General features: G+C 35.8%; 1 protein-coding gene across 1 annotated transcript in view; it reads right to left on the bottom strand.

The window, feature by feature from the left end:
* Nucleotides 1-947: 947 nt before the first annotated feature.
* Nucleotides 948-26337, bottom strand: part of LOC140160970 (transient-receptor-potential-like protein) — a 33530-nt gene continuing 8140 nt past the window's right edge. Inside the window, 9 exon segments of the mRNA XM_072184327.1 lie at nucleotides 948-2027; nucleotides 2958-3136; nucleotides 6964-7185; nucleotides 10123-10318; nucleotides 10637-11159; nucleotides 12504-12852; nucleotides 13920-13993; nucleotides 13996-14104; nucleotides 15121-15970. Coding sequence (XP_072040428.1) covers nucleotides 1556-2027; nucleotides 2958-3136; nucleotides 6964-7185; nucleotides 10123-10318; nucleotides 10637-11159; nucleotides 12504-12852; nucleotides 13920-13993; nucleotides 13996-14104; nucleotides 15121-15945 — 2949 coding nt within the window. The 5' untranslated portion in view covers nucleotides 15946-15970 and the 3' untranslated portion in view covers nucleotides 948-1555.

The raw sequence follows: 26337 nt of genomic DNA, 5'->3' as shown, positions 1-26337 counted from the left end.
TCCCCTATGGAACACATGACCCAATTCTCTACAAAGGGAGTGTGAATTTCAAATGGGATTACCTGAATGGGTAATTCCATTTGAAATTTACACACATTGTGTGGGAGATTAAGGTATAGGCCTATATGGGGTGTATGGATTTCAACTGGAATAGCCCAATATATCATTCCATTAGGAAATATATCAATATGTACGTACACATTACAAAGATGTAGTTTTTTAAACCTCATATGTGACGTGGTATATCAAAAAGAGACACTTTTGGGTAGGTTATTAATTTTGAGTGTTTTACATAAATTATCTTAAATATAGAGATATTTTGTTCCACAACGCCGTTTTCCCCAATGAAATCAGACATAAGCGAAGATATTGAATTCGTAAGTTATGGTATTATAAAATTGAAAACTGAGATATTGGGTTTTAAAATGTTATTGACTATGTTGAGAGTAGGAATGATCCTGTAAAAATGTCTGAAAAAAATACAAGATGTCAGTTATATTCCCGTCTGAAACTATCAGACAATATTGTAAACATTATTAACATCCGCGGATAGTGTTAAGGATTAGGTTAGGGTAAGTGTTATGACTACCCAGTAAACACAAATAAGTTATATTTTGGGTTTTGGTTTAGGTAAAAACGTTTTAATGACATTAAAATGTCGGGTTATATAAAGGTCATGAAATCGTTTTAAACGTTTTGTATGAAAACACACTACAAAAATATTTTTAAAATGTTTGCGAAATGTCATCGTAAACTAATTTTGCAAACATTTTTGGCCAAATATTTTGTCAACACTTAAATAACATTATGTTAAAATATTTACACACAGCAAATACAGAAATGTTCTTAAAATGTTTTTTACAAAACGTTTTAATAACATTTAAATGTCGGGTTATATAAAGGCCGTGAAAACATTTTAAAACCGTTATTGTAAATATTTTGGGCAAACATTTTTGGCAAAATATTTTTTCAACCCCAAAATAACATTCTGTTTAGAATGATTTGTACCAAGTTTTCAAAAATGTTTCTGGAATGTTATTAAAACGTTTTTATACCCTTTATATAACCCGACATTTAAATGTTTTCTGTAAAACATTTGTGTTTGCTGTTTTTTATTACCAACAAAAGTTATTTAATGTTATGAAAACGTTTTATACCATTAATGTACCCTTTACATAACCCGACATCGGTCGCGATTATTTTAAAAATGTTTTTTGAAGTTCTTTGTAAAATCCCCCAATATTGTTAAATTTGGGCTGGACATAATTGAGATTCTTTGTCTTCAAAAACCACCACAAGGCATAGACTTAAACTTTCGAAAAACGCCAAGTCTCTGGGAGGGAATGCAACAATACAATACTTTTTTGATGTCGACTCAATTCCCGACGTCACTTTTGTCGTTAATATATTTTACAGTTGTGTATACCAGTGGCGGTTGTAGGTTGTGTCCTCAAGAAACGGTGATGAAGGTGGCGGTGGATAGTTGAAAAATCTCATTGCCGCCTCTTCTGACGAATAATACCCGTCAGGTGGCGCGGTTGGAATAGCATAATCATCATGCCCTTGTAATGCAGCCATATCGGGTAAAGGTGGTGGTGGAGGGTGGTGTACTCGAAACACTATCACGATGCATAGACGACGTTGATAACATAGCATCGAGCATTGCTTGGCGAAGCTCGCTGCGTAGTTCATTCCGGAGTTCATTCCGGATATCGCTCAGGATATCAGTTTTTAAGACCTCCAAATCTTCTCTCGATGGCGCATCAGCTGTCGTTCTTGAGGAAGACGGAGGGATGGCTTGATGTATTCCGTTGACGGTTATCACAGGGCTATTGTGACTCGATGTCGTCGAAGGTGGTGCTAGATTGGTTTCCACGCCGTCCACAGCTCTGGTATTGGTCGATGCATTAGGTACTGCAGTACCAAGGACTAAGGGATTCACATGCTGTAATAAATCCAATTTGATGTTTTCAACATTGGCGCGTTCTCGAGCAAGTTCTCGTTTTCGGTCCTCACGTAATTCGTATCTAGAATGAAAATATGACAGAGCATAAGTTTGATTGCAAAAAATTGATGCGCTACCACATGACCATTCATATGACAGTTATTGGATGATGTTTTGATGGGTAACACGCATGCGCAGCTCCCGGTCTGTAGTAATTTTAACAGGAGTTACAAAGCCCTGCTATTACAGTTTATTTCCAACAAGACAAATACAATTCATTACTCGTTGGTCACTCGATAGTTGGCCCAACAATAACTTAGCAAAATATTCTTGATCCTTCACACAGCTCAAAGAGTTTGCCATGGTTTGCCATGGATAAGTTCTGTAGATTTAGTCCATTGACTATAAGGTCAGTGACCATTGTTGAGGAGAAGGCTCATGGAGTACATTCATACATTTTTGACAAAAGGAGTTGTCCTTGTCAATTTGTAGCCATGTACTTTTGATTATTTACATAGCTTCTCCAAATCACGGTGTATACATCCATCCCAAAGTCTAATTGCTATTATTATATGGGTGAATAGACAACAAAAGAATTCGTTTCTCCATAGGGCCTGTACTTAAGCAGTGACCAAGTCTTTATTGGGCGAATTATCGTGTGTCCACCAGTAATGTATACAAAGCATCCACCACATGACTAGTGATCAATTAGAGTTATACTTGGATCGTGACTATCCGGAGCTATCTAAGGATTGGACCAGCCAAGAGTTAATACCCTACTCTTTTCGGAACTGACTGCGATTCACATGCATAATGTATTGAAAGATCTTTGATCAAACCTTTACATGTGAACATCAAATAATATTTAACCAGTTCAGACAACAGAATATGAAAACTCATGAAAACCCGAGAAAATTACACCAAGAAGACATATCCGGGAAATTTATTGGCTCTTATGAAAGTATATAGGAGCCAAGAGGCAGTAATTGGGGCGATTCTACAAGTCACTTACCTAAGACTAGAGATATCCTGTTTGATTTCGTTGAGGTCATCTTCGTTAACACCATCTTCTTTGCGTTCAGCTTTAGTCTGGTGGATATAGCGACTAACTAACCTCTTCATTACGTCCTGGTACCTCGTCTCTGGAGTTACATTGGGGCCGATTACATTGGGACCCAGTACGTCTCCAGTCTGAAATGAACATCAGTGACCATTAAAAGGAGCAATAGCTCATCAGAAGAGGCGTTCCATTATTAGCATTTTAGTAGCCTTCTGAGTGTTCTAATAGAATCAATTCTGTTCCCCCAGTCTGAAATGAACATCAGTGACCATTAAAAAGGAGCAATAGCTCATCAGAGGAGGCGTTCCATGATTAACATTATAGTAGCCTACTGAGTGTTCTAATAGAATCAATTCTGTTCCCCAGTCTGAAATGAACATCAGTGACTATTAAAAGGAGCAATAGCTCACCAGAAGAGGCGTTCCATGATTAACATTATAGTAGCCTACTGAGTGTTCTAATAGAATCAATTCTGTTCCCCAGTCTGAAATGAACATCAGTGACTATTAAAAAGGAGCAATAGCTCATCAGAAGAGGCGTTCCATGATTAACATTTTAGTAGCCTACTGAGTGTTCTAATAGAATCAATTCTGTTCCCCAGTCTGAAATGAACATTAGTGACCATTAAAAAGGAGCAATAGCTCATTAGAAGAGGCGTTCCATGATTAACATTTTAGTTGCCTACTGAGTGTTCTAATAGAATCAATTCTGTTCCCCAGTCTGAAATGAACATTAGTGACCATTAAAAAGGAGCAATAGCTCATCAGAAGAGGCGTTCCATGATTAACATTTTAGTAGCCTTCTGAGTGCTCTAATAGAATCAATTCTGTTCCCCAGTCTGAAATGAACATCAGTGACCATTAAAAAGGAGCAATAGCTCATCAGAAGAGGCGTTCCATGATTAACATTATAGTAGCCTACTGAGTGTTCTAATAGAATCAATTCTGTTCCCCAGTCTGAAATGAACATCAGTGATCATTAAAAAGGAGCAATAGCTCATCAGAAGAGGCGTTCCATGATTAACATTTTAGTAGCCTTCTGAGTGTTCTAATAGAATCAATTCTGTTCCCCAGTCTGAAATGAACATTAGTGACCATTAAAAAGGAGCAATAGCTCATCAGAAGAGGTGTTCCATGATTAACATTTTAGTAGCCTTCTGAGTGTTCTAATAGAATCAATTCTGTTCCCCAGTCTGAAATGAACATCAGTGACCATTAAAAAGGAGCAATAGCTCATCAGAAGAGGCGTTCCATGATTAACATTTTAGTAGCCTTCTGAGTGTTCTAATAGAATCAATTCTGTTCCCCAGTCTGAAATGAACATCAGTGACTATTAAAAAGGAGCAATAGCTCACCAGAAGAGGCGTTCCATGATTAACATTATAGTAGCCTACTGAGTGTTCTAATAGAATCAATTCTGTTCCCCAGTCTGAAATGAACATCAGTGACCATTAAAAAGGAGCAATAGCTCATCAGAAGAGGCGTTCCATTATTAACATTATAGTAGCATACTGAGTGTTCTAATAGAATCAATTCTGTTCCCCAGTCTGAAATGAACATCAGTGACCATTAAAAGGAGCAATAGCTCATCAGAAGAGGCGTTCCATGATTAACATTTTAGTAGCCTTCTGAGTGTTCTAATAGAATCAATTCTGTTCCCCAGTCTGAAATGAACATCAGTGACCATTAAAAAGGAGCAATAGCTCATCAGAAGAGGCGTTCCATGATTAACATTATAGTAGCCTACTGAGTGTTCTAATAGAATCAATTCTGTTCCCCAGTCTGAAATGAACATCAGTGACCATTAAAAAGGAGCAATAGCTCATCAGAAGAGGCGTTCCATGATTAACATTATAGTAGGCTTCTGAGTGCTCTAATAGAATCAATTCTGTTCCCCAGTCTGAAATGAACATCAGTGACCATTAAAAAGGAGCAATAGCTCATCAGAAGAGGCGTTCCATGATTAACATAGTAGCCTACTGATTGTTCTAATAAAATCAATTCTGTCCATGGATGGAGTTAAAACGAAGCTTATGTCAGTATAATGTACATTATGATGCACCGGGATGAACAGTTTTGTTCCATTTTTGGTCAGATTTGATTTTGTAAAAAATGTTTGGCCCAGATGGCAAACCGTAGTTTCAGTTAAACTATAGGAATTTAGCATTCTGCTATCAGCATTCTGCTATGATAGTCATTCAGCATTTTGCTATCATAGTCATTCAGCATTCTGCTAACATAGTCATTCAGCATTCTGCTATCATAGTCATTCAGCATTCTGCTATCATAGTCATTCAGCATTCTGTTATCATCATAGTCAGTCAGCATTCTGTTATCATAGTCATTCAGCATTCTGTTATCATAGTCATTCAGCATTCTGTTATCATAGTCATTCAGCATTCTGTTATCATAGTCATTCAGCATTCTGTTATCATAGTCATTCAGCATTCTGCTATCATAGTCATTCAGCATTCTGTTATCATAGTCATTCAGCATTCTGCTATCATAGTCACTCAGCATTCTGCTATCATAGTCATTCAGCATTCTGCTATCATAGTCATTCAGCATTCTGCTATCATAGTCATTCAGCATTCTGTTATCATAGTCATTCAGCATTCTGTTATCATAGTCATTCAGCATTCTGTTATCATAGTCATTCAGCATTCTGCTATCATTGTCATTCAGCATTCTGTTATCATAGTCATTCAGCATTCTGCTATCATAGTCATTCAGCATTCTGCTATCATAGTCATTCAGCATTCTGCTATCATTGTCATTCAGCATTCTGTTATCATAGTCATTCAGCATTCTGCTATCATAGTCATTCAGCATTCTGCTATCATAGTCATTCAGCATTCTGTTATCATAGTCATTCAGCATTCTGTTATCATAGTCATTCAGCATTCTGCTATCATAGTCATTCAGCATTCTGCTATCATTGTCATTCAGCATTCTGTTATCATAGTCATTCAGCATTCTGCTATCATATAAAGTCATTCAGCATTCTGCTATCATAGTCATTCAGCATTCTGCTATCACATTCATTCAGCATTCTGCTATCATATATAGCATTCTGCTATCATAGTCATTCAGCATTCTGCTATCATAGCCATTCAGCATTCTGCTATCATAGTCATTCAGCATTCTGCTATCATAGTCATTCAGCATTCTGCTATCATATATAGTCATTCAGCATTCTGCTATCATAGTCATTCAGCATTCTGCTATCACATTCATTCAGCATTCTGCTATCATATATAGCATTCTGCTATCATAGTCATTCAGCATTCTGCTATCATAGTCATTCAGCATTCTGTTATCATAGTCATTCAGCATTCTGCTATCATAGTCATTCAGCATTCTGCTATCATAGTCATTCAGCATTCTGCTATCATAGTCATTTTAATAGCATTCTGCTATCATAGTCATTCAGCATTCTGCTATCATAGTCATTCAGCATTCTGCTATCAAAGTCATTCAGCATTCTGCTATCATAGTCATTCAGCATTCTGCTGTCATAGTCATTCAGCATTCTGCTATCATAGTCATTCAGCATTCTGCTATCATAGTCATTCAGCATTCTGTTATCATATCATTTAGTATTTTGTTATCATGGTTATCTACTTGCCAAGTTGTATGTACTTTCACGTATTCAATAATATCACAATTAGAAAACAATTTTTTAATTTGGTGTCAGGTCAAAACCCTCAATGTCGATTTTACCGATCATAATGATTGCAATACTTTTTCAAAATGGTCGCGCAATCATCAAAACACATCAAAAAGCTGAATATTTATTAACAGGCTGGGAGGTCTCATATATAGTTATATTGCTTGTTATCAGTTGGGGGCAAATTTCGAAACTGTCTTTTGTTAGTTGAATAATTATCATAGTAATAGTCATATCCATATCAGGAGAATGCAGTCCTATTTACCTTGTTTACCAACCACAAACGTACCTTTATAATTCCATCATCTAGTGACCGCCTTTTCCTTGGTTTTGAGTTGACTCGACGGTGTTTTGTGAAAGACAAGAAAAAACGTTTCATAGCTAAGGCAAAGTAATAAAATGATTTTGGACTGGGTATCAAATTAAAAGGGGGAGGCAACGTGGAGCCTTCGTCAAAGTAGTTCATCCAAAGTTTGGAACGGGCAAATTTCCATTCTCGATCAGCATGGTCCTGCAAAGATATGAAAAGTCATGGTGAAATCTTGGTTTTGTCATGTTATTCTTGTGCTATACAAAGTGACTACATTTCTAAATTTAGAAACTTGTTATTAAGGGATGGGGTATGAGCGTTTGGACAGTATTTATTGTGGGACATTAGAGCACATCAGACATATCGAATTGCATTCTGAATACGAAGAATGTCCTTCTGATATCAAATAATTTAGATTTTTTGAAATTCGCAATGTAATACACATTTTATGGCGAATGATTAAAAATGGATATTTAACAGTACTCGAAGTAAACTTTATAAATCTGATGATATGTACTTAAAGTGTATGTAGGTGAGATGAAAAGCCGACGATCAATTGAAAATTTTGAGCTTTCGTATTGAATATATGGATTTTCCCCCCAAAATATACAAAAATTAGGTCTTTTGGGGAAAAAATCCATATATTCAATATGAAAGGTCAAAATTTTCAATTGATCGTCGGCGTTTCCTCCCAGCTACATACACTTTAAGAATATATCATCATATTTATAAAATTTACTTCGAGGACTGTTATATATCAAAAATGTGAAAAATATCAAATTTTAATAATTTGTCATCAGATTTGTATTATATCGTGAATTTCAAAAAATGAAAATTATTTGATATCAGAAAGACATTCTTCGTATTCAGAATGCAATTCGATATGTCTGATGTACTCTCATGTCCCTCAAAAATACTGTCGAAACGCTCATTCCAGATCCCTTAAGCTCATCACTTGATCTTAAGTTATCTGTTATTTTGTGTGTTTTCTCACAGGTTCATTTACTTTTAAGGTATACTTCATAAATGTCGGAAGTGATAAATGTTGTTTTCAGTTTGTACTTGAAGATCATAACAAAATGTTGATCTATTATTGTTTTGTATCAAAATTGTACAATGTTATTTTTATGTATACGTTTACCCAGCAAACACAAAACGTTTTCGACATCATTCGCAAAAGGTTAGAAAAGGTTGCAAGAAAACATTTAAATGTCGGGTTATATAAAGGACATATAAAGGGTATAAAACATTTTCATATTACATTCAAGAATATTTGTTGATAACCTACTTCAAATATTCTAACATAATATTATTCAAGTGTTGACAAAATATTTGGCAAAAAATGTTTGCAGAAAATATTTTACAACAATATTTTGAAAACATTTTAAAAATATTGTTTCCATACAAAACGTTTTAAAACGCTTCCATGACCTTTATATAACCCGACATTTAATGTTATTTAAAAAAACGTTTTTATCTAAACTAAAACTGAAAATATAACATGTTTAAAACGTTTTAAAACATTTTTGTGTTTGATGGGTAATTCCATCATTATGTCAATATGCAAGCTCCGTCTGATATAAGATTCTCATCCTAACTATGTTAAATATTGGTTTTATAGATGCATTTGTCTTTCCCCTTCCAATGTCTTGTTCCAAGTTCAGTCCAAATCTGCTTACAATTTACATAATCATGATAATCACATGATCTAGATCATGTGATTTTTCTCCCAGCAACCACACTAGACAGATTATGTAATGCGACCTTGTTTTTAAAAATGCTTACTGGCTTGCCTTTATTTATATTGTAATCCCATGTGGAATTTTTGGTCCATCTCAATTAAACCCATATTGTAACATTTGCTGAGGAGGACGCTCTCAATATTTTTCAAAATTCTGGTTTTACGCGATTGTAATGTACTTATGAACAAAAACCAAGACTTTAGTAGAAAGACTTTGTAAAAATCAGAGATTTTGAATAAACTATCTGAACAAGATGGTTAATTATTACGATAGCAATATTAGTCGAACGCGTACGCAATGCCACAGTACCACAACACGTACATGGCGTGCGGACGGTCATAACATTTCAAAAGAAGCGACCCGATTCACGTTCGAAGGAGTGGCATTGGTGACATATGCGCAAAACACCTGTTTTGGCGGGAAATGTGCGGCTCGTGTCAACAATTAATGACAACAATTTGTGCCAGGACCTACGTTACCTTTGCCTTATATAATTTTCATTTTCACTTTATATAAAACTTAAAATCCCTTGAGGTTTTCTGTATATGCTATTCATTACGTGGACAGTGCCTTAGGAAAATGAAGCAGAAAAACCTGAAAAAAAACAACCAAATTCACAGGTCTAATTCATCATCCTAATCGTTCACCTGATCTAACCATTCAATAGGGGTTGGTGCCATTGTGCTATTGAATGATTAGGAATAGGCCTACAGGTGAATGACAGAGGATGATTTAAGGAAGCCCCATCATGCACTGCAAACGTGTTATCACTAGAGTTTCAACTGCCACTTTACTTTTCAAATCCCATTGAATTCTGTGCAAAAGATGTTGTTTAAGAATTGTGCGTGTGTCATTATTACTTGGTCGATTTCAGAACAAAAGTGATGTATGCATAAAGGATAATTCACACCTTCTGTAGGTAACATAAAATGTGAAATCGACTAGCATTTTGAATGCGTTTTTATTGTAAATATATCAGTCCAAATTCAAATTTAACCATGCCCATCAATGCAATGTGCGAGCAGTGGTGTCATGTTCACTCACACAGCTGTGCTAACCGCAAGTCAACACAGTGGCGTGGTGGGAAGTGCTTAAATCATCCTCTGGGTGAATGACGAGGATGACGAATTATATGACCGGTGATTTTGTTTTGTTTTTCACAGGTCTTTCTGCTTCAATTTTCAAGGCACTGTGCACGTAACCCAGGAGGTAACTTCCGCGTGAGGCATGTGGTTGTATGTTGTCAGTCCCACTACGTGGATTCTGCTAAAGGCACAGATGAACTATTGCGGTGAAATACTGCTATATTTCTTCGAGTCACTTGTGTTGTAACCTAATTACACAGAATTTATGTCTAGTTAGAAATTGTAAACAAAGCATCAAAAATCAAAATTACCTGTATAGTTTGGAATGAATTGCTCATCATAGCAATAAGCATGTTGAGAAGAACCACAATAGAGAGCAAATGGTAGGCCAAGAACATGAATTCTCCCATTGTTTGTATAAAGCCGTGATCCATATGGAGCTCTATTACATCTCGACTTACTAAACCAAAGAGTGCCCAAAATAATGTGATCAGAGACCGGTCTAAGCTGTAAAGAAAATAAGAAGTCACAATAGGAAAATACTTCATGTAGTTGTCTTGTACGTGTTGAACAAAGCTTGTCCACAATATTCGTAAGAATAATGTCAGTTACTAATGTTTCATGACACAGTTCATTAGCTCCAATATGAATTATAAGACCTTAGAGTATGTTGGGTATAAAAACTCGTATACCATCACATGAGGACAACTTCTAAGCTATAGGCCTATATGACTGACCTAACTGATTGGTTGTTTAGTTATAACGATTTTTAATACATCTATTGATTTATGCCTGGTTTTACCTTTACTTATAACATTAACTTACCCATTAAATTCAGCGAATTTACACCCAATGGTTTCTTCCGAATCACTTCCATTACACGTTTTATCAAAACCTTTACTTGCATTGTAATTATAGTACCAGTACAGTTGATTCATTCCACATGCAAATGACAGCAATATCAAAAAGAAAATGACCATGAATTTTGCTATATCTATCAACATACATCCAAGAGATATCTGAAGAGGTCCTAAATACGGATTGGCTTGAAATAGGTATATGATCCTTGCAAAACTGAATACATTCGCAACAGCAAAAAGCCCTTCAGCAATAAGAGTAGGGTCAGCCGAGTTCCAATCTGCACGAGTTGGGCAACCGGGCTCGTACTTCTCGCATGGCTCGTCCGGATCTTCAGGACTTCGCTGCTTCTCAATTATGGCTCCCATGCGTAGAGCAAATGTACATAAGTACAGAGACAACATGATGAAATCTAACCAATTCCACCACTGTCGTATGTATGCTTTTAAGCCTTCGTCCCAAAGCTGTTTACACTCGCCCCATACCATACCTACAAATGTCAATCAGAAGTAAAAGTTCCTTCTTAATAAAGAAACAATCCTAATTTTTATACATACAGACGTACACAGTTTAAAACATTCTAATTGTAGTTAATGAGGTACAAAAAAAATTGGAAAACTGATTCAGTAATGCTTCTGTATAATTATTGTTCGAAGTTGTTATATGAGTTAAGAGTCGCAATCACCAAGGCCAGAAACACCCCATTGTAATGTTGATTTGGACAGCATCGTCATCATTACAGTCCGCCTGAGGCTGGGGTGGGGAAGGGGAGAGTGTAAGTTGAATGTGCATTTCCAACTATTATACAAAGATAATGCTGAATTGTCACATTATTAGCTCTGGTGATTGCGTGCTTTTAACACCGATGCTGCACGAATTTCCGCCATGATTGCCGGTAAAAGGGAGCGGGGAAGGATGTTGGTCAATTAATGCTTTGATGTGGCAACCTTTTTCGCCAGGATTGTAATTCACGCTAGAATGCACAAAAACACACTGTTTTATAGACTGGTTATATTTTGGAAATAATAATTATGTGCTTATTTAAGCATCAAGCGGCATGTTCGTGTAAAAGCTGGCTACCAAATTATTTTGCTTAATTCGGGTATGCTGAATTCCGAAACAGTTTGTCTGCCAAGCTGTATTTGAAACCCGTTACCCTAAAAAGACCATCTAAAACCCCAACATGATCATACAGGGGCGAAAATAAACATGCTGCAAATTCACTAAAAAGCATGTCAAATTATTTGCCTGACGGATCACAAAATTGTGCATAGGACATAATCAGATAATTCAACCAAGTTATGAGGCTCACAGGTCCATGGTCAATTTGCATTTCATACAGGGGGAAATTTAAGTTGATCCGATTTTCGTAAAAATCGCTGCAAGCTGTTCCTCGCGTTCAAGGGGTTCAGAAATAGAATAGTTTTTACACAAACGTATCTTTAATCGTACAGGATCTTATTCTTCTTTCTTCTTCTTCTGTCGACCTGTACATATGCTGTAGCATTCACATGCTTACACCGATTTTGACCTAACTTACGTATACGCGGGGGCTCGCTTGTATTTAGTCAAGAGCAGCTTGATTCTGAACAAGGAAGCATATATTTTGAACATAATTAAACAGAAATGACATTATTGACAGTATTTGACAATGTGCTATATGCCTACAATGTATAAGGCGCTAAATATCCGATACAAATACACGTGCTTCACGAAATCAGAATCCGCCCATTCCTACTGACACACATTAGATATTGTCAATCGCGATACATGAATCGGCAGAAAAAAAAGCGTTACTGATAGATCGACCAGTCATTCAAAGTATCCAACTTACCAAAAGCCCAGATGAGAACTATAATTTCCACATTACCAGGTGGCTCTCCTCTTGTGTTTGCCTCCTTATAATCACTTTGGTCCACAGCCCTGGTTGAAGCTAAAACCAGTAGTATCAAAAATTGAACAAATGATGCACTATGATTCATGAACTTCATGAAAGGGGATCTGAGCATACTACCAACACGACTGCGTGGAAAAATAAGGTAATATATAGCCAAGAAGGGCATGAGGATGAAAACTGAGGCACAAATGATGCCTTTGAGGAACCAGTTACTCCCCCTCCAACCAGGCAATCCTTCGTACCAGATGGTCGATAATAATTGCTGTGTGTGAGGGTGTGCTGTGAACTATGGAGAGAAGATACAAGGATATCTTTAGTACTCTAATGCTCTAAGAGTAGCTGTAAGCATATATATATATATATATATATAACAAATCCGGAAAGAAACCCTATCCCCCACACCTTTGTTCCATAACCATTAAGGTATAGGACATTTTGTTTTTGCTATAGCCCCCGAATGAAATGTATTTAATTATGTTTGTACTCACTCAGGTAGCATTGTGTGTGAATTTTACATCCGAACTAAGTGCTATTCTTTTTTATGGATATTTTAGTGTCAAAAATGGCCCAAATTGAGGGTTTTTCAATATTGCCGTCCATTTCTAATTATCACCCTCATAGACTTTACATGTAAAATAAAAAAGGCTCATAAAAATTTAATATCACTTAGTTCAGATGTAAAATTCACACAAAATGCTTTTTGACTGATAACAAAGATAATTAATAACCTTTCATTCGGTTCATTCGGAGGCTATGTGGAATTTTTTTTAATGTATTCTTTGTACAATGACATTTCACAATAAAATGTCCATTGGAAACAAAGGTGCCCATGGTAAAGAGTTGTGCCAAACAACACCTCTCCTCTAAGGACATACCAAAAACCATCCGACAATTGTTTTCTTCAATTTTCATAATGGCCAATCGTTATATTTGGAAAATAATGTAAATTGATGTTTGTATTAAAATTACTAAACCTGTCGAATTTATACTTGGTTGGAAGTTAGACTGTCCATAGTTTTTGGATGATAACATTTACACTGAGAACGCTAGTCAGTCGATGGCTATTGTATAGAGCCCCGGGTATAGAGCATCAAGATTTATATTTTTTTCTGACATTTACTTAAGAAATGAAAATTATTGCTTTTCATTTTGACCGAGAGAATAAATTATGAAGGGAAAAGGTATAACTAAAATTTTTGCTAATTTCAACACCGAATTCGATCGTTTCCAGTGCCTAATTAAGTGTCTGAGTTGGTCTTGTATAACAATAGCCATCGACTGACTAGCGTTCTGAGTGTTTAAGGATTATTAATTATTCAAAAAGAAACCGCTATTTCTGTTTTAATCATCTACCTGTTTCTGTTCATATTTCAGAGCCAGTTGCAGTCGACTCAATGTCAGTTTACCAGTATTCACATCATCATCCGAAACTCATCATCAGACTCACTGTCCTTATTTAATACTGCTATAACTTCTTCTGAACTTCGGCATTGATCCAACAAATCTACGGCATATGTTTTTGCTTGATCGCTCAAAGTCTATAACGAATCATAAAAATTAGGTAATAATAGAACACTTTAAAACATGTTTGATGTTTTTACCTTACAATTCAACACATCGAAGGCTCCAACAAAGCCATAGACCATTTCAAATCAAGATCGGAAAAGTTCAGAAACCAAGTGCCGTGAACTTATTTCATGCTTCGGGTTTAATCGGAATGAATCGACTTGAAAAGGTCTATTACTAGCTCTATAAATATGTTGTGTATGAATAGACTTACAATTGTGTTTATGAATGACATTACCCAGAATGAGGGTTTGTACCCGGGATATGTTGTACTAAGCCCTCAAAATTGTACAAATGCAGCGCAGCCAAGTGAACAAAACAGTTACAAGTTAATACGAAGTATACACTATGCGGATGACTTGATGATAATAGGGTAGTGTCGATCGAGAGAACCTGTACTATCCACGAGTAGGGCCAGGTATTCATTCGCATATAGTGCATCCACTTTAATACTAAACTGAAACTCCTGAATGTATTACATGTACAAAAGGAGATCTGTAAATTTAGATTTCTTATCATTTTGTTGCATTTCTCATCTTCAACTACACAAAGACATTAATTAAATATGGCAAACATTATGCTAAGGATTCAGTGATTTCTTCGTCACGAGCAAATTGTCTTTTTCTCCCCATCTTTTTTGTCTCCCATATGGCATTTTTGATAGCCATTTCCCAGGAGTGGTGCTCCCACTTTCCCACTTTCTTCTGCATCTCTTCAAGAACATTGTTAGCCAGGGATCTCACCTATTGAACCCATACCTTTACCTGTGAGTGTGGGCTTTATTTTTCTCATTATTTGAGTACAAACACCGCTAGCTCAGGCACCGCTCCGACTCGTCTTAATTTAAAGTATCTTGTAACCAGTACAATATAATGGCTCATTTTAAAACCCCTTTCAACCATTCGCAGAGCAATTTCGAATTTCCAGAAAATAAGATTAAATAAGACAATATTAAGTATGAAATAACCGATGGAAATAATAATCTCACCGTATAGATATCCTTAAATTCATTTTCTCTGACAGCAAGTCTCATCAATTCCCAGCTGAGTTTGAATGCCGACAGTATTGGGTCGCTACTAGTCAACGATATCCATGCTGGAGAGGCCAGAGCCTTGTAGGTATTGATTCTATGTAATGAGTACCGCAGACTATCTTCTTTCTGTTTTTCCTGACACGTATCACAATTGCATATAACTGGGTGAGGTTTCGAGATCGTTGCACCTCTCGTAAGTAAAAGTTGTAAAATTTCAAATTGGTTGCAATGTGCGGCAAGGATTACCGGTGAAATATCATGCGAATAATCGGAACTTTCTTGCCGTTTTTTATGGTTTGCGGTGCTCCATCCTTCCCCCAGCATTTGACGACTTATACTGGGATGATTGACCATCATCTCTACCATTTTATACACTCCTTCCCGAATTGCATATAATAAAGCATCTCCTATCTCTACTCTGTCTTGTTTCAATAGAAGTTCAACTATCTCCACGTTCTCATTATCAACAACCATTTGAAGGGCACTGCGGCCCAGAATGTTAGTGACATTGACATTGACCGGATTTGGTGGATGTAGACATCGTTCAACAGTTGCTTTATCTCCACGCTCTGCAGCCTCTAAGAACTGCCTTTCCTTGGCAGTAAGACGATTACCTTCACTGAAGAGTTGTAATGGGATGCTGCTAACTCCTGAGATAAGTGACGCTGACTTATCTGTAGCCATAGGGGTTGGGTGTAGATTGGTGAGCCCACTCACGGACGCCGTGGGAGAAGGAGGATCGGGTGGAGTGAGCGCGGTGGTTGATGATGCTTGATGCATGATGGCGGCTTTGTGTTACCAATATCTGCAATAGAATAAAATGTGGAAAAAAAAATGATAATTTTTATGTGGACATGGTGGACGACTATAAAATATCTATACAAAATTAAGAATGCAAAGAAATAGAAGGAAAATGCACTGACCCAATCCAGGCCGAATGGCCCTATGGCTTTATGTTGGCAACTGAGGTGTACAGAACCTAACGGGTGACCATGCAGTGCATTCCGAGAATTCCAGGATCAAATTGGCATAGTAGTCAAAATTCAAAAGAGTTCTCTGATTTGGTTTGGTCTATTCCTCTGGTAATAAGGAGTCACAAAATTAAGGTCAACATTTTGGCTTCATATGGGTAAAAAACTGCAAATTTATCTTAATATCTCACAATCCCGTATCTATGCCAGATATCTCAGAACTGAATATGTTTAATCTGATTAATATTGTCTTCTAGTCAGACTAAGCGTGTCTGTAGTAAATATACGAAGTTTACGACAGCTGTTCTTGTATTTCATTAGGAAACGAATTTGGAGAAAACCTTCGGTTACTAAAATACTATGCTGAGCCACCAGCCTGGGTGGCTCACGCTCCAGTAATTTCAGATGATTGAGCTCAGTAATACATCAAAGAATGTCTTCCAATTCATGAAAACAAATAGATAATCAGCTTATCGGATTAAAAGCTTAGACATGTTAGAGGAAGGTCTTGCTGCTCAGCGAGTGTTTGTAATTATCAGGTTTTCTCCAAATTCATTCTCTAATGTATACCACAACCCGTGCTGTTTACTGAATCAAATTTCCCGCATCTACTCTGACCTTCGTAGTATAGAGATAAGGTCATAACTGAAAAGCACTGTATGTACTATTTCCAACAATATCGTAATAACTGTATAGATTGCGCCAATATAATATGCAACTGTTCAGAAGGATATCGATGTACGGATTGTACGGTACATTGCAAATACGGCCGCAACCGGACGGCCGGTGTTTATAGTATGAAAAAATCTATATCTTCAATACGAAAGGTCCCAATTTCATATGATGGACGGCTTTTTATCCCAGCTACATACACTTTAAGCTCATATCATTAGATTTATACATTTTACTTCGAGGGCTATTAAATTTCAAAAATATCACTTTTTAATCATTTGCCTTAAAATGTGTACATCGCAAATTTCAAAAAAATCAAAATTATTTTCCTCGTTTTCAAAATGCAATTCGATATGTCTGATGTGCTCTAAAGTCCCACAAAAAATACGTGAAAACGTCGCTATTCCGGGCGCTATCCGAGCCCTTAATTAACTATAATACAAACAGAAAATTAATGTTGGCATTTACTTGCGCCACCATTACATAATCACTCTTTGTTAATAATTTGATGTTTATATTCCATAAAACTAACGTGTTTCAAGTCGTCTTAAATGATTGCTTAGAGTACACATTAAAACAACACTGGCGGCATAGGTAATTACCGTTAATTATGAGATCAAACATTATCTCATTGAAACACTTCAAACAAAACAGATGATCTTAATCGATAAATCGAAAACGTTATGCCATCGTTTCAAAATGATTCAGTGGTACCTGTCGATTTTTGAATTCATTTCATTCAGAAACCTGTAGGGGAATCCAATATTAGATGTTTTCAGGGTTATAAGCTGTTATTATATAAAGCAATGACTTTATTTCTTTCCGGGTGGAGTGAGTCCGAGTGAAATAATTTTTGATTGAATTTTGTACACTCAACTAATGAAACTCAGAGTAACGACAACCTATTCTGGAAGGTCTGTTCGTTGAATATAAATATATAAAATATATATAAATATATTGTTATATAGCCTATATTGTTATAGTTATTGAAAGAGTGTTGTTTATAAAGGCCACCCTCGTCAAACATGGGGGATAATCCTATCTCTTACGTGTAAAAGGGACGCATTAAAATACTTAAAAATCGTATAAATCTAATATTACATCAAGTTTTACATCACATCATATACAATGTGTAGATATGTGTATGTTTCAATTTGATGACTTACGCTCGCATTAAGGAAAACGCCCACCCATGCATTACAATCATATACCCTGTATATAGTAGGTACTGTATAATTATAAGGCAAATTGATTCCCTTCGTCACTGTCCTTGCTTGAAACTACTTCAATATATTGTTTTTCTTGAGAAACACGAGCAAAATAAGAATATTGAATGGCAATCTTCTATGTTTGGTACTGTTTTCATTAATGCTCATACAATAAGGTTTTATTAATGCCCATGAAATATTTTATCTTATTTCTAAAAAATGCAAGAAAAAAAATAACAGCAGACAGATAGAAAAGGTCTGAGAAAGCGCTAGAATGCATGTGACTATCTGTGTATTAATGAATTCATTTTAGGTGCAATGTCCTTCCGTGATTTATTATAATTATTACCTCCCAACAACTAGTTGTTACTTTATTAAAAAATCAACACAATGACCTTGTACCATCATATCTCTTCCATTAATAATGCTATTCTGTTCCTCTAATGAAGTATGCAAAATGAATAGCAGCGTTCTAATTGCGTCAAGTCATTCTCTAATGAACGTCCTATATCGATGAAGATTCATCTATTGTTGTGAAAGCAATTATAATACAGACCGCGAAAGAATTAGTTATTTTCACCATGTATATCCTCATAATATGTTATTATTAGAACCAGCAGCCAATAGCTGCATCTTTTAGCTAAATTTAAGACCTCATTCGTTGAAGTCGGTCAAGAAATAAGACACGATGATCCAAAATCCCAAGCAAGAGGCAAATTCAAAAGTTGTAATTTGCTTATTTTTTTAATTTTTTTTACACAAAACGTTCTTGAAGAATAAAACCAACACCGTCCTTTCAACAAAATAACGTCTTTTAACATCAGAAATAAATGGTACAGATAGGTGTTGTCCGCTGGTTTTATTTTAAACAGATTTGATAATTGTTTAGAATATGCAGGGGTGGACATAACTGTTACCTTAATTCTTTCGCGGTTTGTACAAAAATAATGGGTCTGAAAATGACAACGGTTTATAGAAATGTATCTTGCGACACTCTCTAAATTGACAAGAGAGCATTAAGAGGATTTTCATTCTAAAAAGGGGTAACACATACATGTAGATGAACCCAACGGACTGAAGTTTAAAGAGTGAAGGATAAGAAGGATAAGAATGAATTAATAATTTTTCGTACTGTTTTCAGAGTGAAGCTTGCTCTTAAAGAGTGATATTCATTAACAAAAGAGTGAGAGTGAAATTCAATCTCGACAAAAATGATATTTCTTTCTTTTGGATTAATCTATTTTACAACGAGAGAGAGAGAGAGAGAGAGAGAGAGAGAGAGAGCAACAATTCAAAACGCATGTAACCGGTAGTGTGTATGAAGTAGCGATGCGGCCATGTTTCCTGGATTTGATACCGACAGAATATCGTTTGTCCCTTTTAGTGTTGGAGAACCATTATTAGAAAGAAAAAAAACAGAACCCCCCCCCAAAAAAAAAACCACCAAATTATTTTGTTAATTATTATGTTAACTTCCACTCAAAACGCACATACATACACTTGCTTTCATTTGTCAAAATTATGATAGATACGTGTATAGGCCTACTTCTAACCATAATTTGGATGATATTTGTTTTTTTAATCAAAATAATAATTTTGATTAATTACGCCAAGTCTTAATAATCCATTAATTAGATTAAACAAATTCATCAAAGTCTCTATTATCAATATCGTCGTCATGGAAACACGAATAAACAAGCTAAAATATAACTATAAACAATTTGGAGTCGTGGTAGCATTTACATGTTTGGAGCATTTTACATGTTTGAACAACCAGGCTAAAAATGTTTCGGAGAACAAATTAATCAAGCTTTGAAACATTAACTGAAATTCAATTTAAATGAAATGAAATGAAATGAAATGAAATGAAATGAAAATGAAAATGAAAATGAAAATGAAAATGAAAATGAAAATGAAAATGAAAATGAAAATGAAAATGAAAATGAAAATGAAAATGAAAATGAAAATGAAAATGAAAATGAAAATGAAAATGAAAATGAAAATGAAAATGAAAATGAAAATGAAAATGAAAATGAAAATGAAAATGAAAATGAAAATGAAAATGAAATGAAATGAAATGAAATGAAATGAAATGAAATCAAATCAAATCAAATCAATATACAAACAGAACAAACTAAAACAAAACAAAATAAAATCGAGGTATTTTTTGCCATGTGTGAATTCCAAAGAATTTTCCCATTTTCGTCAAAATGTAATCAATTTGAATGTGTCAGGTATCAATCGTGACTGAAAATTTCGGTGAAATGGAGTCATTTGCCAGATTTTCTTGATTACAGCAAATTTCACGCATAAACAAAACATCCACCGCAATTCATATCTGCCTAAATTATTCAAGCAGAATCTCATCTCTTTTTCTGAAAATAGCCACATCTTGAACGCCATCACAAGTCATGAATATGCAAATAAAGCAGATCCCTATTGCCAACTTGGGAACTTGTATACTTGTAGCCCAATGTCGTCACGGTATAGCACCCAGTTTGGGTTCATGGTCTATACAAGGTGGGCAAATATTTCATGATTGGTAGAGAATTGATCCAAGATACAGTACACCCAAATTAATGGCAAATTCCTTCTTATGCCGTGTGGCGTAAAAAAAAGTATTTTATACGCCCTACCTTCCACGTGTGTCGGTGCACACCTTTGTTCCATAACCATTAAGGTATAGGACATTTTGTGTTTTTGCTATAGCCCCCGAATGAAATGTATTTAGTTATGTTTGTACTCACTCAGGTAGCATTGTGTGTGAATTTTACATCCGAACTAAGTGCTGTTCTTTTTTTATGGACATTTTAGTGTCTAAAATGGCCCAAAATGAGGGTTTTTCAATATTGCCGTCCATTTCTAATCGTCACCCCCATAGACTTTACATGTAAAATAAAAAGGCTCATAAAGATTTAATAGCACCTAGTTCGGATGTAAAATTCACACAAAATGCTTTTTGAGTGATTACAAAGATAACTAAATACTTTTCATGCGGGGGCTATGTGGAATTTTGTACAATGAAATTTCACAATAAAATGTACAGTGCATCCTACAAAAATGACATCTATTGTGACGTCAAAATGGGGGGGGGGATTATGCCGATATACATTGTTATCATTTTGTAAAAGATGTATTGATAAGGGATGTTACAAAATTATTATATGGTTAACCTTGTTGTAATTAACTTATAGGCCTATGCCGAAGCATGCTAACAAATCGATATCTTCAATCAGACCTCATGTTCATGGAGTATAACCGAATCTGATAAAACAAAAGGCATTTTCCCACAAGTTTTGAAATATACCTCACGAATAAATATTAGGCCTACGCTTCGTGTAAATATTGCGTTGACACCTACAGAATATCGGTGATTCAAAGAACACGGTGGTGACGCGATAAGGCCGTATAAAATTAATGTTTTGGTTCTCGTCCAGAGGATTTTCATGAATTGATGAGGGAGGGAGGTGTTTTTTTTTTTTTTTTTTTTTCTTTGTGAATTTGGCATTGTCAGTAGTTTTCGGTCTTCTCCAACAGTGCTCGAGGAAACGATGAGGCCCTTTTTTTTTTCAAATGTGAGATTCTGAGGGATAAACCCCCTAGAGTACCACAAAAAGACTTGGAAGTGATGCTTGTTCTCTAATAAACTTATTTATATGTATGAAGATTTCATAAATCATTCCAAAGTCTAAAAAAATTGAAAAATCTAAAAAAAAAAAAAAAAAATCTGACAAATCCCAGAAATAGAGGAGGGAGGGACGAGAACCAAAATATTAATTTTACACGGCCTAATAAGCAATTTTCCTGTATAAAAAAAGAAGCAAATAAAACAAAACAGTAAACAAGGACAATCACATGACATGACTGACGCATGATCCCCGTACTTGCGACTGCGCCCTGTAATTCAATCAATCATTTCGTAGTACTTGACACTGATTACATTTGTCAAAAAGCTTTTAATTTCTCGGAAGCATGTGTATACTTCTATGAGTCATTGAAAATGAACAAAATGAAGAGCAAATATTTGTTATAAATTATTGTAGTATGAATGAATTGATATGAAAGCTAATCAATTTCGAGATGGAAACATTTTATTTGCAACTTCGTAATTTTGGGATCATAATGGCGACTTGTTTTTGTTTCTGTTTTGTTTTTTCATTTTTTTGGTAATGGCAATACCATATCTAATATCCTTTTTTCTGATTGAAATCTCCAAATTAAGCTTTCTGTTATTTGATTAATATTCCACAATCAGGACATTAAATGTTAATCAATCAATCAATCAATCAATCAATCAATCAATCAATCAATCAATCAATCAATATTTTATTAACATTCACCAAACAAACTGGTATAGTTAATATTACAGATACAAGTACAAATGATTACAAAAAGCAATGTAAATCAGAAAATAAACATCTCAAAAGTAACTAACCCCCTTAAATAATAACCACTATTCAAAAACGGGTGATTGTATTACAAATCTGTAAAATGCGTTGGAAGCTGAATTTATTTCTGCACATTTTGACACCTCATTTGCAGCAATTCACTAAATATTGACGTCACATCGTACATTTAAATCAATGTAACCCAAGATTTGAAAGTTGCAGTAAATTGTATTGATTTTGCATTCAGTGTTATGGAAGGAAATCTGTGTAATGATATCTGGGTGCTTTTGTATTGTACACATTTGTATGTAAGTGCAACTTTCAAATCTGGACCTCACTACATTAAATTGACCGGTGTTTTTATTGTTTTCTGTGCTATTGTATCAAATGAGGTGTCAAAATACGCAGAAATAAATTCTGCTTCCAACGCATTTTACAGATTTGTAATACAATAGCCCCTTTTTGAATAATGGCCATTATTTACGGGGGGTTAGTTACTTTTTTGAGATGTTTATATACAATATTATACAATTAATTGTTTCCGTGTGTTTAGACTCTTGCCGCTTATCGGTTGCTCACAACATTTTACGCAACTTCCAACTTTCCCATCAATCATATTCATGACGAAACAGGTCACACCAATATATATAGGACAAAAGGCACATTTTTATGTGCAAACCGGAGAAAAGCTGGGAGAGCGAGTATGGACTGAATGTGTGATGCACGTAAGCATGGTAAAGTCGTGTGAAATGACCACGTTTTATTTTCCCGTCTGATCGCTCGTGTTTATACTCTACCAAATAACTTTGGTTAATCGTGGGACCATCCTCGATACACTGGAGCATCATCAGGCAGTGGCGTAGCCAGGTGCTAGGGACAAAGACGAAAGGCAACACTTTGACGAACATGGTCAAAATTGACGAAAATTGTCAAAAACGGGCTTTAAAGTACAAACAGGACATTTACAGATCTTAAATTTTGGGGCGGTGTAGTGTAATGGTAAAGAAGTTTGTTCTAGGGGACATAAACTCTAACCGCTGAGTGCACCAAATCCGCGTAACTTCGGAGTAAGCTACTAGTTTAGTAAGTTGGCGAGTATCTCGCATTTTGAGACTTCCAAATCGGCGTAACTTACTAGACTAGTAAGTTCTATTGTTATTATACTCGGTAACTTACTCTTCATCTTTGCGGAGTAAGTTGGCGAGTATCTCAGAATTTTGTGACTTCCAAATGTGCGTAAGTTACTAAACTAGTAAAGTTACGCCGCAGCTATTGTTATTTACTCGGCAACCCACTCTTCATCGTTGGAGGAGTAAGTTGGCGAGTAAGCTAAACGATGCATAGATAGAGGAGAAAATCATTGATATTGATGAGATTTTGAAAGTAAATATTTTGCATTAGCATGATTAGAGCGTATTCTGCGTGTGAAGCGTCTCGTATACCCACCGCAAACCTTTCGTGTAGGCCTACGGACGGAACATTATCTGAAAGGGAGAACAAGACAAGATAGATCATCGTTAATTAGTATAAACGCTCTTCAATCAATCTATCAATCAATCAATCATTCATTCCCTGTGACGTGTCACATAATATAGGCCTACGTGATTAGCGAATGCATGTTGGATTCCATTATTTTGTATCCAGTAGATAGCATAATTTATTAATTATAGTAGGCCTACCACAATAGAGTCAAAGTCCCATTGCTTTATGCGATTATTTTATGGCTTACAAATGACAAGGGCCGTACACAAACACTTGATAGGGGGAGCCTGATGCAAAAAAAATCATTGCGAAATTTTTTCGGGGCCCCCCATTTGAGATCTCAAAAATTTCAGCACCCCCCTCCCATTTTTGACATGAAAATTATGGGTCAACCCCATAGAAAAGCTTATAAACTCAATTTTCCCAGGAAAATTTGTGGTCATTTTTTCAGGGCCCCCCTTAGGAGGGTCAAAATATTTAAGGACCCCCTTTGCATCAGCCCCCCTAACAAGTGTTTGTGAACGGTCCCCAATTGCATTCTATTTACTACACTGAGTAATAATTCGAATTCGAATCTATATAAATATTTTAATATCTGGGGAAACATGTTTTCAAAACTCAGGATATCTCCTATCTCTAATACCGTATAGGCCTACATATAAATGATCTTTTTTTAGGATCTCCCCAAGTTTAGGAATTAGGAATATTTGCAAGTTTTGTGCTTCACACGGCTGGATTTTTTCCTCATAATAATCTCTTATTTTAACCTGATAACGGCAGATCCATATGCTATATCCCAATCCGACTGGATAGGATTTATTTTAAGTATATTTCCTGGCCCTTCAGGAATTATATGCCCCTCTATCCTCTTGTTTATTCCATTCCCGGTTCGCCTGGTTACAGGGCACACCTTGTCCTTCTAATAAGTCCCTGGAATTTAGAGAGCATCTGGTTAATGTTTGAATAGAGTACACGTAGGCCCACAATTGTCAGATATTTTGCCCAAATTGAAAACATTTTGCGACATTGTTACCAAATATCATTTTTAAAAACTTGCGCTTTTTGTGATGTTTTAGAGAAATACAAACCTTTATACTAAAATTGGGGAGCCATTATTATACAAGAAGCCCCAAAATGAGACCTAAAACCAACACCCTAAATATTTTACCCCCTGACCCCAGTGTAAAATTGAAAATGGCCCTGTAAACACACAATTTTACCCTTATTTGGGCAAAATAAATGAATTTTGGCATAGAAAACAAACAATATCACCTTAACTTGGGGCTAAAATGGTGTAGGCCTACAATTGATTTTAGCAATTATCACAATAACACATATAGCCACCATTTTTTGGTCTTTTCCCCCTCCTATACAAATGACTCTGATACGCGACTGAGCATGTAAACTACTTTGACCCCGAAAGGATTTTTACTAAAACTACACTGCTGAGTCCCACTCCCCACCCCCGGCGTGTTAACCCTTCTGTCATGGGCTGCCAACAGAGAGATCATAATCATAAGCCTATATAGTCCTGCTACTACATAGTACGCTAAACACAGTGATGGTATTTTGTTTGTACCGGGGTATTTAGTGACATAACACTGTCTATTGTTGAAATTGAATAACAATTGACCGCGTGGTTAAAAACGTGATATTAAATGTGCTGATTGGGATTTTTTGCTCCATTAACGAAGATACTAAAGAAGTAGTTACTCGCCAGATACGCTTCAGCGCAAGTCCCAAAAATACTAGTTTAGTAAGATACGCGGCAGTTGCGGAGTAGTTACTAAAGAAGTAAGCTACTAAACTAGTAAGTTACGCGGATTTGGTGCACTCAGCGGACTCTAAACCTTTGTTTTTGCAAAAACAAATACGGGGTGGAGGTTGCTACAGGCCCCTTCCTCAGAAACGATGGCTCAGACTAAGAATAGATTGTCACTTTCAACCCTTTTTTAAAACATTTAGTGACAATATTTCAGGCTTTTTCACAGCGTATGAATTCATTGAATTGACATCATGATGCAGATCCTAGGTACATCAGTATCAATAGCAACCAAGCTTGGTTCGCCGCGTCGTTTAATAATATTTCCGTTGCTAAGGCAACGTAAACCAAAATAGGAACGAGTTCTATCTACAGTGGAAAGCGTGTATACATGTGTTGCTTATCTTCATCTAAAAATACGCAATAGGCCATTCTTGACTAATCTTAAACTGAGGCATAATATTGAAAGCTATTTGGTTGAAAATAGCATCACTCAAGTGTAGGAAAGATATGTCTTTCATAATTGTAGGTAGATAATGCGATGGATCAATTGACTCCCCAGCAAACACGAAACGTTTTTAAAACGAAATTAAGAAAAATTGCATAATTGGGTTTTGGGATTGGGTAAAAGCGTTTTAATAAAATTAAATGTCGGGTTTTATAAAGGTCGTGAAAACGTTTTAAAACGT

This window comes from Amphiura filiformis, chromosome 9 (genome assembly GCF_039555335.1).
Source record: "Amphiura filiformis chromosome 9, Afil_fr2py, whole genome shotgun sequence".
Taxonomy (NCBI): domain Eukaryota; kingdom Metazoa; phylum Echinodermata; class Ophiuroidea; order Amphilepidida; family Amphiuridae; genus Amphiura; species Amphiura filiformis.
The sequence above is the reverse complement of the archived record's forward strand: the minus strand, read 5'-3'. Positions and strand labels throughout refer to the sequence as shown.